The following is a 16,680-nucleotide window of genomic DNA, read 5'->3' as shown; positions in this document are numbered from 1 at the left end:
CAGCATTATTCACATGTGGATAATATAAATACAGTCTATTATACAGCGTTATACACATGTGAATAATATACAGTCTATTATACATCATTATTCACATGTGAATAATATAAATATAATTAATAATGAATTAATTGTATTTTCAGAACATGTGGAGGGTCAATAAAAACATTTTCATTCAGGACTCAACTCTTACTTGACTGCATGTTTGGGGCCTCCTGCCGCCTGTGACAACATCTACGTTGACAATGAGTGTCACATCAAATAGTGTCCGCTAGAAACCAGAGCCGGGCACACAAAAGGACCGTGGCAACATAAAGACAGACCCCCGTGATGAGGTCACTTGTTCGGACACACTATCTCTATGGGAACTCTCCTGGAATGTTTGGTTATCTTGGGACTGGACCGGACGCTCAAAGTTGGACATCTTTTTGAAAAAGTTGTCAGCCAATAGCAGAGCGGCTGAGGCGTATTGGCCCCGCCCCCTCCGCCCCCACGTTGCGAGCGTGTTGCGTCGCCTCATTGCGAGCCTGCGCGGCACCATGGCGACCGGCGCTCCCGACACACACATGACCGACCACAGCACGTCACTTGCGGGTTAAAACTGCTCACGTCGCCCGCTCGCCTGAATTAAGCGGCCGCCATGTTGCAATCCCTCGCCGCCTGGACGCCCACTTCGCGCTTCGCTCGCTAAAAGTGAGGTCTGGCGGTTGGCGGGAGGATGGCGGCGCGTCGCGGCTGCGTCAACTCGCTCTGGTCGGGAAGCGAGCGCGTCCGCATCGGGGAGCGCCTCAAAGCGACGCTGGCCGGCGTGCTGGAGCTGGAGCTGCTCCGGTGCCAACAATCGGAGCTGGTGGACGCGGCTCTGGAGGATGGAGCCGCCGAGCCGGAGCCGGAGCCCGAAGTGGGGGGGAGCGGAACCCCGGGGAGCGGAGCCGAGGACGCCGAGCGGAGCGCTGCGACACCCGGCGGGCAACAGGTCAGATGATGACATATTAGGACACGATGTGAGGGGCTAGGGACTACAATACTGTCTGCAGTGGTGTCGCTACAACTGTGGTGTCGCTACAACTGTTTAGTCTGCAGTGGTGTCGCTACAACTGTGGTGTCGCTACAACTGCTTAGTCTGCAGTGGTGTCGTTACAACTGTTTAGTCTGCAGTGGTGTCGCTACAACTGTGGTGTCGCTACAACTGCTTAGTCTGCAGTGGTGTCGCTACAAATGTTTAGTCTGCAGGGCTGTCGCTACAACTGTTTAGTCTGCAGTGGTGTCGCTACAACTGTGGTGTCGCTACAACTGCTTAGTCTGCAGTGGTGTCGCTACAACTGTTTAGTCTGCAGTGGTGTCGCTACAACTGTGGTGTCGCTACAACTGCTTAGTCTGCAGTGGTGTCGCTACAACTGTGGTGTCGCTACAACTGTTTAGTCTGCAGTGGTGTCGCTACAACTGTTTAGTCTGCAGTGGTGTCGCTACAACTGTGGTGTCGCTACAACTGCTTAGTCTGCAGTGGTGTCGCTACAAATGTTTAGTCTGCAGGGATGTCGCTACAACTGTTTAGTCTGCAGTGGTGTCGCTACAACTGTTTAGTCTGCAGCGGTGTCGCTACAACTGTTTAGTCTGCAGTGGTGTCGCTACAACTGTTTAGTCTGCAGTGGTGTCGCTACAAATGTTTAGTCTGCAGCGGTGTCGCTACAACTGTTTAGTCTGCAGTGGTGTCGCTACAACTGCTTAGTCTGCAGCGGTGTCGCTACAACTGTTTAGTCTGCAGTGGTGTCGCTACAAATGTTTAGTCTGCAGCTGTGTCGCTACAACTGTTTAGTCTGCAGTGGTGTCGCTACAAATGTTTAGTCTGCAGCGGTGTCGCTACAACAGTTTAGTCTGCAGCGGTGTCGCTACAACTGCTTAGTCTGCAGCGGTGTCGCTACAACTGTTTAGTCTGCAGCGGTGTCGCTACAACTGTTTAGTCTGCAGCGGTGTCGCTACAACTGCTTAGTCTGCAGCGGTGTCGCTACAACTGTTTAGTCTGCAGCGGTGTCGCTACAACTGTTTAGTCTGCAGCGGTGTCGCTACAACTGTTTAGTCTGCAGTGGTGTCGCTACAACTGCTTAGTCTGCAGTGGTGTCGCTACAACTGCTTAGTCTGCAGTGGTGTCGCAACAACTGCTTAGTCTGCAGTGGTGTCGCTACAACTGCTTAGTCTGCAGTGGTGTCGCTACAACTGTTTAGTCTGCAGGGCTGTCGCTACAACTGTTTAGTCTGCAGTGGTGTCGCTACAACTGTTTAGTCTGCAGTGGTGTCGCTACAACTGATTAGTCTGCAGTGTTTTCGCTACAACTGCTTAGTCTGCAGTGGTGTCGCTACAACTGTTTAGTCTGCAGGGCTGTCGCTACAACTGTTTAGTCTGCAGTGGTGTCGCTACAACTGTTTAGTCTGCAGTGGTGTCGCTACAACTGATTAGTCTGCAGTGGTTTCGCTACAACTGCTTAGTCTGCAGTGGTGTCGCTACAACTGTTTAGTCTGCAGTGGTGTCGCTACAACTGTTTAGTCTGCAGTGGTGTCGCTACAACTGTTTAGTCTGCAGTGGTGTCGCTACAACTGTTTAGTCTGCAGTGGTGTCGCTACAACTGCTTAGTCTGCAGTGGTGTCGCTACAACTGCTTAGTCTGCAGTGGTGTCGCTACAACTGCTTAGTCTGCAGTGGTGTCGCTACAAATGTTTAGTCTGCAGTGGTGTCGCTACAACTGCTTAGTCTGCAGTGGTGTCGCTACAACTGCTTAGTCTGCCATGGTGTCGCTACAACTGTTTAGTCTGCAGTGGTGTCGCTACAACTGCTTAGTCTGCAGTGGTGTCGCTACAACTGTTTAGTCTGCAATGGTGTCGCTACAACTGCTTAGTCTGCAGTGGTGTCGCTACAAATGTTTAGTCTGCAGCGGTGTCGCTACAACTGCTTAGTCTGTAGTGGTGTCGCTACAACTGCTTAGTCTGCCATGGTGTCGCTACAACTGCTTAGTCTGCAGTGGTGTCGCTACAACTGCTTAGTCTGGAGTGGTGTCGCTACAACTGCTTAGTCTGCAGTGGTGTCGCTACAACTGTTTAGTCTGCAATGGTGACGCTACAACTGCTTAGTCTGCAGTGGTGTCGCTACAAATGTTTAGTCTGCAGCGGTGTCGCTACAACAGTTTAGTCTGCAGCGGTGTCGCTACAACTGCTTAGTCTGCAGCGGTGTCGCTACAACTGTTTAGTCTGCAGCGGTGTCGCTACAACTGTTTAGTCTGCAGCGGTGTCGCTACAACTGCTTAGTCTGCAGCGGTGTCGCTACAACTGTTTAGTCTGCAGCGGTGTCGCTACAACTGTTTAGTCTGCAGCGGTGTCGCTACAACTGTTTAGTCTGCAGTGGTGTCGCTACAACTGCTTAGTCTGCAGTGGTGTCGCTACAACTGTTTAGTCTGCAGGGGTGTCGCTACAACTGTTTAGTCTGCAGCGGTGTCGCTACAACTGTTTAGTCTGCAGCGGTGTCGCTACAACTATTTAGTCTGCAGTGGTGTCGCTACAACTGTTTAGTCTGCAGTGGTGTCGCTACAACTGCTTAGTCTGCAGTGGTGTCGCTACAACTGCTTAGTCTGCAGTGGTGTCGCTACAACTGCTTAGTCTGCAGTGGTGTCGCTACAACTGCTTAGTCTGCAGTGGTGTCGCTACAACTGCTTAGTCTGCAGTGGTGTCGCTACAACTGTTTAGTCTGCAGTGGTGTCGCTACAACTGTTTAGTCTGCAGTGGTGTCGCTACAACTGTTTAGTCTGCAGTGGTGTCGCTACAACTTTTTAGTCTGCGGTGGTGTCGCTACAACTGCTTAGTCTGCAGTGGTGTCGCTACAACTGTTTAGTCTGCAGTGGTGTCGCTACAACTGTTTAGTCTGCAGTGGTGTCGCTACAACTGTACAGCCTGCAATGGTGTCGCTACAACTGCTTAGTCTGTAGTGGTGTCGCGACAAGTGTTTAGTCTGCAGCGGTGTCGCTACAAATGTTTAGTCTGCAGTGGTGTCGCTACAACTGTTTAGTCTGCAGTAGTGTCACTACAACTGTTTAGTCTGCAGTGGTGTCGCTACAAATGTTTAGTCTGCAGTGGTGTCGCTACAACTGTTTAGTCTGCAGTGGTGTCGCTACAACTGTTTAGTCTGCAGCGGTGTCGCTACAACTGTTTAGTCTGCAGTGGAGTCGCTACAACTGTTTAGTCTGCAGCGGTGTCGCTACTCGTGCTACAGAGGCTCCATCTAGTGGTACACCAAAGAATCACTTGATTCAAGTACAGGGTTTTATGTTCCTATAGTCCAACACAGTGTTACTGTTCAAAAAACAGTGGCCTAAAATATTAAATATAAAACCTGCGCCTTTTTTAATGAATACTTAGGTCTACTACACTACTCTATTTAATGTTGTCATTATGGTGGTACTTAAGGAATACTTAGGTCTACTACACTACTGTATTTAATGATGTCATTATGGTGGTACTTAATGAATACTTAGGTCTACTACACTACTGTATTTAATGATGTCATTATGGTGGTACTTAATGAATACTTAGGTCTACTACACTACTGTATTTAATGTTGTCATTATGGTGGTACTTAATGAATACTTAGGTCTACTACACTACTGTATTTAATGTTGGTCATTATGGTGGTACTTAATGAATACTTAGGTCTACTACACTACTGTATTTAATGTTGTCATTATGGTGGTACTTAATGAATACTTAGGTCTACTACACTACTGTATTTAATGTTGGTCATTATGGTGGTACTTAATGAATACTTAGGTCTACTACACTACTGTATTTAATGTTGTCATTATGGTGGTACTTAATGAATACTTAGGTCTACTACACTACTGTATTTAATGTTGTCATTATGGTGGTACTTAATGAATACTTAGGTCTACTACACTACTGTATTTAATGATGTCATTATGGTGGTACTTAATGAATACTTAGGTCTACTACACTACTGTATTTAATGATGTCATTATGGTGGTACTTAATGAATACTTAGGTCTACTACACTACTGTATTTAATGATGTCATTATGGTGGTACTTAATGAATACTTAGGTCTACTACACTACTGTATTTAATGATGTCATTATGGTGGTACTTAATGAATACTTAGGTCTACTACACTACTGTATTTAATGATGTCATTATGGTGGTACTTAATGAATACTTAGGTCTACTACACTACTGTATTTAATGATGTCATGATGGTGGTACTTAATGAATACTTAGGTCTACTACACTACATTATGGGGGTAGTTGGAGAACCAGGTGGTACTAGCTAGGTGAAACACTGTTCTACGTAATAAAAGGGAATCATTAGAATATTTAATAATGTTACATGAGTGATCAAAAATGTAATCATGTAATGATCTTGAAAAGGTGAAATATCAACATCAGCATTGGTATGGCCAACATCTACTTGGTTTGGATGGACATTCTGTGGCCCAAAACATACAGTATGCAACAACATACAGTATGCAACAACATACAGTATGCAACAATATACAGTATGAAACATACAGTATGCAACAACATACAATATGCAACAACATACAGTATGCAACAATATACAGTATGAAACATACAGTATGCAACAACATACAGTATGCAACATACAGTATGCAACAACATACAGTATGCAACAACATACAATATGCAACAACATACAGTATGCAACAACATACAATATGCAACAACATACAATATGCAACAACATACAGTATGCAACAACATACAATATGCAACAACATACAGTATGCAACAACATACAATATGCAACAACATACAGTATGCAACAATATACAGTATGAAACATACAGTATGCAACAACATACAGTATGCAACATACAGTATGCAACAACATACAGTATGCAACAACATACAGTATGAAACATACAGTATGCAACAACATACAGTATGAAACATACAGTATGCAACAACATACAGTATGAAACATACAGTATGCAACAACATACAGTATGAAACACAGTATGCAACAACATACAGTATGAAACATACAGTATGCAACAACATACAGTATGAAACACAGTATGCAACAACATACAGTATGAAACACAGTATGCAACAACATACAGTATGCAACAACATACAGTATGAAACATACAGTATGCAACAATATACAGTATGCAACAATATACAGTATGAAACATACAGTATGCAACATACAGTATGCAACAACATACAGTATGCAACAACATACAGTATGCAACAATATACAGTATGCAACAATATACAGTATGAAACATACAGTATGCAACATACAGTATGCAACAACATACAGTATGCAACAACATACAGTATGAAACATACAGTATGCAACAACATACAGTATGCAACAACATACAGTATGCAACAATATACAGTATGAAACATACAGTATGCAACAACATACAGTATGCAACAACATACAGTATGCAACAACATACAGTATGCAACATACAGTATGCAACAACATACAGTATGAAACATACAGTATGCAACAACATACAGTATGCAACAACATACAGTATGAAACATACAGTATGCAACAACATACAGTATGAAACATACAGTATGCAACAACATACAGTATGAAACATACAGTATGCAACAACATACAGTATGAAACATACAGTATGCAACAACATACAGTATGAAACATACAGTATGCAACAACATACAGTATGCAACAATATACAGTATGCAACAACATACAGTATGAAACATACAGTATGCAACAACACAGTATGCAACAATATACAGTATGCAACAATATACAGTATGAAACATACAGTATGCAACATACAGTATGCAACAACATACAGTATGCAACATACAGTATGCAACAATATACAGTATGCAACATACAGTATGAAACATACAGTATGCAACAATATACAGTATGCAACAATATACAGTATGAAACATACAGTATGCAACAACATACAGTATGCAACAACATACAGTATAAAACATACAGTATGCAACAACATATAGTATGCAACAACATACAGTATAAAACATACAGTAGGCAACAACATACAATATGCAACAATATACAGTATGCAACAATATACAGTATGAAACATACAGTATGCAACAACATACAGTATGCAACAACATACAGTATAAAACATACAGTATGCAACAACATACAATATGCAACAATATACAGTATGAAACATACAGTATGCAACAACATACAATATGCAACAATATACAGTATGAAACATACAGTATGCAACATACAGTATGCAACAACATACAGTATGCAACAACATACAGTATGCAACAATATACAGTATGCAACAATATACAGTATGAAACATACAGTATGCAACATACAGTATGCAACAACATACAGTATGCAACAACATACAGTATGCAACAATATACAGTATGCAACAATATACAGTATGAAACATACAGTATGCAACATACAGTATGCAACAACATACAGTATGCAACAACATACAGTATGAAACATACAGTATGCAACAACATACAGTATGCAACAACATACAGTATGCAACAATATACAGTATGAAACATACAGTATGCAACAACATACAGTATGCAACAACATACAGTATGCAACAACATACAGTATGCAACATACAGTATGCAACAACATACAGTATGAAACATACAGTATGCAACAACATACAGTATGCAACAACATACAGTATGAAACATACAGTATGCAACAACATACAGTATGAAACATACAGTATGCAACAACATACAGTATGAAACATACAGTATGCAACAACATACAGTATGAAACATACAGTATGCAACAACATACAGTATGAAACATACAGTATGCAACAACATACAGTATGCAACAATATACAGTATGCAACAACATACAGTATGAAACATACAGTATGCAACAACACAGTATGCAACAATATACAGTATGCAACAATATACAGTATGAAACATACAGTATGCAACATACAGTATGCAACAACATACAGTATGCAACATACAGTATGCAACAATATACAGTATGCAACATACAGTATGAAACATACAGTATGCAACAATATACAGTATGCAACAATATACAGTATGAAACATACAGTATGCAACAACATACAGTATGCAACAACATACAGTATAAAACATACAGTATGCAACAACATACAGTATGCAACAACATACAGTATAAAACATACAGTAGGCAACAACATACAATATGCAACAATATACAGTATGCAAAAACATACAATATGCAACAATATACAGTATGAAACATACAGTATGCAACAACATACAGTATGCAACAACATACAGTATAAAACATACAGTATGCAACAACATACAATATGCAACAATATACAGTATGAAACATACAGTATGCAACAACATACAATATGCAACAATATACAGTATGAAACATACAGTATGCAACAACATACAATATGCAACAACATAAAGTATGCAACAACATACAGTATGCAACAATATACAGTATGAAACATACAGTATGCAACAATATACAGTATGCAACAACATACAGTATGCAACAACATACAGTATAAAACATACAGTATGCAACAACATACAGTATGCAACAACATACAGTATAAAACATACAGTATGCAACAACATACAATATGCAACAATATACAGTATGCAAAAACATACAATATGCAACAATATACAGTATGAAACATACAGTATGCAACAACATACAGTATGCAACAACATACAGTATGCAACAACATACAATATGCAACAACAAAGTATGCAACAACAAAGTATGCAACAACATACAGTATGCAACAATATACAGTATGAAACATACAGTATGCAACAATATACAGTATGCAACAACATACAGTATGCAACAATATACAGTATGAAACATACAGTATGAAACATACAGTATGCAACAATATACAGTATGAAACATACAGTATGCAACAACATACAATATGCAACAACATACAATATGCAACAACATACAGTATGCAACAATATACAGTATGAAACATACAATATGCAACAACATAAAGTATGCAACAACATACAGTATGCAACAATATACAGTATGAAACATACAGTATGAAACATACAGTATGCAACAATATACAGTATGAAACATACAGTATGCAACAATATACAGTATGAAACATACAGTATGAAACATACAGTATGAAACATACAGTATGCAACAATATACAGTATGAAACATACAGTATGCAACAATATACAGTATGAAACATACAGTATGAAACATACAGTATCCAACAATATACAGTATGAAACATACAGTATGCAACAATATATAGTATGCAACAACATACAGTATGCAACAATATATAGTATGCAACAACATACAGTATGCAACAACATACAGTATCCAACAATATACAGTATGAAACATACAGTATGCAACAATATACAGTATGCAACATACAGTATGCAACAATATACAGTATGAAACATACAGTATGCAACAATATACAGTATGAAACATACAGTATGCAACAATATACAGTATGAAACATACAGTATGCAACAATATACAGTATGAAACATACAGTATGCAACAACATACACTACCGTTCAAAAGTTTGGGGTCACCCATTGGTTTTGGACGATACTACAAATTTGTGTATCGATCCTATACAAAGTAGTATTGGTCCTACCAATGCTGATACTTAATATTCAAGATCATTGAATAATTCCATTATTGATCACAATTGTAATCAGACAAAAAAGTAACAATATCAATATCAATATCAATATCAACAAATATCAACTATTGGCTCTGATTTCAATCTCTTGGTTCTTGCCCTTCAAGACCTCATGTGTCCAGGGACTTATTTTGCCCAGTTTGTCAACAATAACCACAACTTTTTTTTTTAAATAAGCCAATCAATCTGATCACTGTAGCATCGACCAAATAATATTATAGTTGGTATCATGACACTCGATATCTGTATCGAGCTGCCCACCTTTGTGGTTAGCATTTCCTTCTACAGTGTGTAGCGTAGCATGTTTAGCTTTTGCTCGTCCTCTTGTAAGAAACAGTTTGACGCCATAGAGGCGAGGATTAGTGATTTAGAAGTGGCTTTGCACTCTGGAGGTACGTTAGCCACAAATTCTCCATTGCGCGGGACAAAGCAACATGCATTCTGGCAATGTGACCATAGTATTAAAAGCTCTATATTTATATCATTTATATGATACAACACTATAGTTTGAGGTCTTAATGTTATTATTGTGGTACAGTACTGAAATATGAGATACACTGGGTATAAAAGTAGATTCCGTGAAATGCTCAGTCATTCACAAACAAGGATGGGACGAGGGTCACCACTTTGTCAACAAACGCGTGAGCAAATTGTTGAACAGTTTAAGAAAAACCTTTCTCAACCAGCTATTGCAAGGAATTTAGGGATTTCACCATCTACGCTCCGTAATATCATCAAAGGGTTCAGAGAATCTGGAGAAATCACTGCACGTAAGCAGCTAAGCCCGTGACCTTCCATCCCTCAGGCTGTACTGCGTCAACAAGCGACATCAGTGTGTAAAGGATATCACCACATGGGCTCAGGAACACTTCAGAAACCCACTGTCAGTAACTACAGTTGGTCGCTACATCTGTAAGTGCAAGTTAAAACTCTCCTATGCAAGGCGAAAACCGTTTATCAACAACACCCAGAAACGCCGTCGGCTTCGCTGGGCCTGATTTCATCTAAGATGGACTGATACAAAGTGGAAAAGTGTTCTGTGGTCTGACGAGTCCACATTTCAAATTGTTTTTGGAAACTGTGGACGTCGTGTCCTCCGGACCAAAGAGGAAAAGAACCATCCGGATTGTTATAGGCGCAAAGTGTAAAAGCCAGCATGTGTGATGGTATGGGGGTGTATTAGTGCCCAAGACATGGGTAACTTACACATCTGTGAAGGTGCCATTAATGCTGAAAGGTACATACAGGTTTTGGAGCAACATATGTTGCCATCCAAGCAACGTTACCATGGACGCCCCTGCTTATTTCAGCAAGACAATGCCAAGTCACATGTTACATCAACGTGGCTACATAGTAAAAGAGTGCGGGTACTAGACTGGCCTGCCTGTAGTCCAGACCTGTCTCCCATTGAAAATGTGTGGCGCATTATGAAGCCTAAAATAGCACAAGGGAGACCCCCGGACTGTTGAACAACTTAAGCTGTACATCAAGCAAGAATGGGAAAGAATTCCACCTGAGAAGCTTCAAAAATGTGTCTCCTCAGTTCCCAAACCTTTACTGAGTGTTAAAAGAAAAGGCCATGTAACACAGTGGTGAACATGCCCTTTCCCAACTACTTTGGCACGTGTTGCAGCCATGACATTCTAAGTTAATTATTATTTGCAAAAAAAATAAAGTTTATGAGTTTGAACATCAAATATGTTGTCTTTGTAGTGCATTCAACTGAATATGGGTTGAAAATGATTTGCAAATCATTGTATTCCACTTATATTTACATCTAACACAATTTCCCAACTCATATGGAAACGGGGTTTGTATATTGAAGCTCAATAATGTAAAACAATGTGCTTTTTTTTGTGAATCACTAATGGTAACTTTGCAAATCCACATTTTGCACGCAGGGATTAAGGCCAGAAAGGGGTCAAATATGATAGGGGTATAAGAATGCAATTTGACATACTTTATCTGAGCCGTGCTAAGTGCAGCTCTGAAGTAGTCAACAACAAACATTTTCCACCCAAACAAATTCCTGTGGTCCAACAATGTTTACCAATACTGTTATACTTCCTGGCAATAAAAAAGGCCTGGTGATGCTCATTTCTTTTGATAAAGTCCTACCGCAGGTTTTGTTCAAAAGGTCAGACCAAGACGCAATCGAACACAAACCAAAGTCATTAAGAAATAATACAAATCAAATGAATTTGTTGCAGTTAGATTTTCTGATCAGGGTTTTAAAATACTGATTATTTTATGGACAGAATTTCTAGGCGCAGTCAAGGTGTTGAGGGGATCTGGTTTGGTGGCTGCAGGATTAGGTCTCTGCTTTTTGCAGATGATGTGGCTTCATCTGGCCAGGATCTTCAGCTCTCACTGGATCGGTTCTCTGCCGAGTGTCAAGCGACTCGGATGAGAATCAGCACCTACAAGTCCGAGTCCATGGTTCTCGCCCGGGAAAGGGTGGAGTGCCATCTCCAAGTTGGGGAGGAGATATTGCCCCAAGTGGAGGAGTTCAAGTACCTCAGAGTCTTGTTCACGAGTGAGGGAAGAGTGGATCGTGAGATCGACAGGCGGATCGGTGCGGCGTCTTCAGTAATGCGGACGCTGTATCGATCCGTTGTAGTGAGGAAGGAGCTGAGCCGGAAGGCAAAGCTCTAAAATTTACCGGTCGATCTACGTTCCCATCCTCACCTATGGTCATGATCTTTGGGTTATGACCGAAAGGACAAGATCACGGGTACAAGCGGTCGAAATGAGTTTCCTTCGCCCGGTGGCGGGGCTCTCCCTTAGAGATAGGGTGAGAAGCTCTGTCATCCGGGAGGAGCTCAGAGTAAAGCCGCTGCTCCTCCACATGGAGAGGAGCCAGATGAGGTGGTTCGGGGCATCTGGTCAGGATGCCACCCGAACGCCTCCCTAGGGAAGACTATGTCTCCCGGCTGGCCTGGGAACATCTCGGGATCCCCCGGGAGGAGCTGGACCAAGTGGCTGGGGAGAGGGAAGTCTGGGCTTCCCTGCTTAGGCTGCTGCCCCCGTGACCCAACCTCAGATAAGCGGAAGAAGATGGATGGATGGGCAATGAGTGAGATATCAATATGTATTAACACGTGTAATATTTTCCATGTATTTATGGTGAATTTGACCAATAAACTATGTCAACCTTGTACTCTTTTATTACATACAATTGTTTGATCAAAACAAAGTCAATAGTACACAATAACTTAACAAAAACTACTGTTACTCATTTAAATGTTTACTTTTTTGCCCTCAAAGTCCTGCTGTGCTCAGGGAATTATTCCCAGTTTGAAAACATAAAAGGGGACCAAAATATTTTGAGAGAGAAAAATATATCAATGTAATCACTCTAGTATCGATCATATACTGATATTACCCTTGGTATCAACAGCAGCATTTTATGGATCGACCCGCCCTCTTCCAGTACATACTGTGACACACTCTTATTAATCCGCCTGTTCATTTCCTGTTTACGTCTGCTTGCTTTTTGCTGTAACGTGATTCCATCTAAAGATGCTTAATAAAGTGTAACATAAGGAATATGTAAAAAATGCTTAATAAAGTGTAACATAAGGAATATGTAAAAAATGCTTAACAAAGTGTAACATAAGGAATATGTAAAAATGCTTAGCAAAGTGTAACATAAGGAATATGTAAAAAATGCTAAATAAAGTGTAACATAAGGAATATGTAAAAAATGCTTAATAAAGTGTAACATAAGGAATATGTAAAAAATGCTTAACAAAGTGTAACATAAGGAATATGTAAAAATGCTTAAAGTGTAACATAAGGAATATGTAAAAAATGCTTAATAAAGTGTAACATAAGGAATATGTAAAAAATGTTTAATAAAGTATAACATAAGGAATATGTAAAAAATGCTTAATAAAGTGTAACATAAGGAATATGTTAAAAAAATGTTTAATAAAGTATAACATAAGGAATATGTAAAAAATGCTTAATAAAGTGTAATATAAGGAATATGTAAAAAAATGCTTAATAAAGTGTAACATAAGGACTATGTAAAAAATGCTTAATAAAGTGTAATACAAGGAATATGTAAAAATGCTTAACAAAGTGTAACATAAGGAATATGTAAAAAATGCTTAACAAAGTGTAACATAAGGAATATGTAAAAAATGCTTAAAGTGTAACATAAGGAATATGTAAAAAAGGCTTAATAAAGTGTAACATAAGAAATATGTAAAAAATGCTTAATAAAGTGTAACATAAGGAATATGTTAAAAAAAATGTTTAATAAAGTATAACATAAGGAATATGTAAAAAATGCTTAATAAAGTGTAATATAAGGAATATGTAAAAAAAATGCTTAATAAAGTGTAACATAAGGACTATGTAAAAAATGCTTAATAAAGTGTAATACAAGGAATATGTAAAAATGCTTAACAAAGTGTAACATAAGGAATATGTAAAAAATGCTTAACAAAGTGTAACATAAGGAATATGTAAAAAATGCTTAAAGTGTAACATAAGGAATATGTAAAAAAGGCTTAATAAAGTGTAACATAAGAAATATGTAAACATTTTTTAATAAAGTATAACATAAGGAATATGTAAAAAATAATAATAAAGTATAACATAAGGAATATGTAAAAAATGCTTAATAAAGTGTAACATAAGGAATATGTAAAACATGCTTAATAGAGTGTAACATAAGGAGTTTGTAAAAAATGCTTAATAAAGTGTAACAAGGAATATGTAAAAAATGCTTAATAAAGTGTAAATAGGAATATGTAAAAAATGCTTAAAGTGTAATACAAGGAATATGTAAACTTAATAAAGTATAACATAAGGAATATGTAAAAAATGCTTAATAAAATGTAACATAAGGAATATGTAAAACATGCTTAATAGAGTGTAACATAAGGAGTTTGTAAAAAAATGCTTAATAAAGTGTAACATAAGGAATATGTAAAAAATGCTTAAGTGTAACAAGGAATATGTAAAAAATGCTTAAAGTGTAATACAAGGAATATGTAAACTTAATAAAGTATAACATAAGGAATATGTAAAAAATGCTTAATAAAGTGTGACATAAGGAATATGTAAAAAATGCTTAATAAAGTATAACATAAGGAATATGTAAAAAATGCTTAATAAAGTGTAACATAAGGAATATGTAAAACATGCTTAATAAAGTGTAACATAAGGAATATGTAAAAAATGCTTAAAGTGTAACAAGGAATATGTAAAAAATGCTTAATAAAGTGTAACATAAGGAATATGTAAAAAATGCTTAATAAAGTGTAACATAAGGAATATGTCAAACATGCTTAATAGAGTGTAACATAAGGAGTTTGTAAAAAATGCTTAATAAAGTGTAACATAAGGAATATGTAAAAAATGCTTAATAAAGTGTAACAAGGAATATGTAAAAAATGCTTAAAGTGTAATACAAGGAATATGTAAACTTAATAAAGTATAACATAAGGAATATGTAAAAAATGCTTAATAAAATATAACATAAGGAATATGTAAAACATGCTTAATAGAGTGTAACATAAGGAGTTTGTAAAAAATGCTTAATAAAGTGTAACATAAGGAATATGTAAAAAATGCTTAATAAAGTGTAACAAGGAATATGTAAAAAATGCTTAAAGTGTAATACAAGGAATATGTAAACTTAATAAAGTATAACATAAGGAATATGTAAAAAATGCTTAATAAAATGTAACATAAGGAATATGTAAAACATGCTTAATAGAGTGTAACATAAGGAGTTTGTAAAAAATGCTTAATAAAGTGTAACATAAGGAATATGTAAAAAATGCTTAATAAAGTGTAACAAGGAATATGTAAAAAATGCTTAAAGTGTAATACAAGGAATATGTAAACTTAATAAAGTATAACATAAGGAATATGTAAAAAATGCTTAATAAAATGTAACATAAGGAATATGTAAAACATGCTTAATAGAGTGTAACATAAGGAGTTTGTAAAAAATGCTTAATAAAGTGTAACATAAGGAATATGTAAAAAATGCTTAATAAAGTGTAACAAGGAATATGTAAAAAATGCTTAAAGTGTAATACAAGGAATATGTAAACTTAATAAAGTATAACATAGGGAATATGTAAAAAATGCTTAATAAAGTGTAACAAGGAATATGTAAAAAAAAATGCTTAAAGTGTAATACAAGGAATATGTAAACTTAATAAAGTATAACATAAGGAATATGTAAAAAATGCTTAATAAAGTGTAACATAAGGAATATGTAAAAAAATGCTTAATAAAGTGTAACATAAGGAATATGTAAAACATGCTTAATAGAGTGTAACATAAGGAGTTTGTAAAAAAATGCTTAATAAAGTGTAACATAAGGAATATGTAAAAAAAAAAAGCTTAATAAAGTGTAACATAAGGAATATGTAAAACATGCTTAATAGAGTGTAACATAAGGAGTTTGTAAAAAATGCTTAATAAAGTGTAACATAAGGAATATGTAAAAAATGCTTAATAAAGTGTAACATAAGGAATATGTAAAAAATGCTTAATAAAGTGTAATAAGGAATATGTAAAAAAAAATGCTTAAAGTGTAATACAAGGAATATGTAAACTTAATAAAGTATAACATAAGGAATATGTAAAAAATGCTTAATAAAGTGTAACAAGGAATATGTAAAAAATGCTTAAAGTGTATTACAAGGAATATGTAAACTTAATAAAGTATAACATAAGGAATATGTAAAAAATGCTTAATAAAGTACAACAAGGAATATGTAAAAAATGCTTAATAAAGTATAACATAAGGAATATGTAAAAAATGCTTAATAAAGTGTAACATAAGGAATATGTAAAAAATGCTTAATAAAGTGTAACATAAGGAATATGTAAAAAATGCTTAATAAAGTGTAACATAAGGAATATGTAAAAAATGCTTAATAAAGTGTGACATAAG

At 37.2% G+C, this 16,680-nt stretch overlaps 1 protein-coding gene across 1 annotated transcript in view; it reads left to right on the top strand.

The window, feature by feature from the left end:
• The first annotated feature begins 522 nt into the window (after positions 1–522).
• Positions 523–16,680, top strand: part of si:ch211-168f7.5 (uncharacterized) — a 26,152-nt gene continuing 9,994 nt past the window's right edge. The window contains exon 1 of the mRNA XM_062044196.1: positions 523–976. Within this exon, the coding sequence (XP_061900180.1) occupies positions 719–976 (258 nt within the window). The 5' untranslated portion in view covers positions 523–718. The remainder of the gene's footprint in view (positions 977–16,680) is intronic.

Source organism: Entelurus aequoreus, linkage group LG04 (assembly GCF_033978785.1).
Source record: "Entelurus aequoreus isolate RoL-2023_Sb linkage group LG04, RoL_Eaeq_v1.1, whole genome shotgun sequence".
Classification (NCBI taxonomy): Eukaryota; Metazoa; Chordata; class Actinopteri; order Syngnathiformes; family Syngnathidae; genus Entelurus; species Entelurus aequoreus.
Note: the sequence above shows the minus strand (reverse complement) of the source record. Positions and strands in the feature narration are given on the sequence as shown.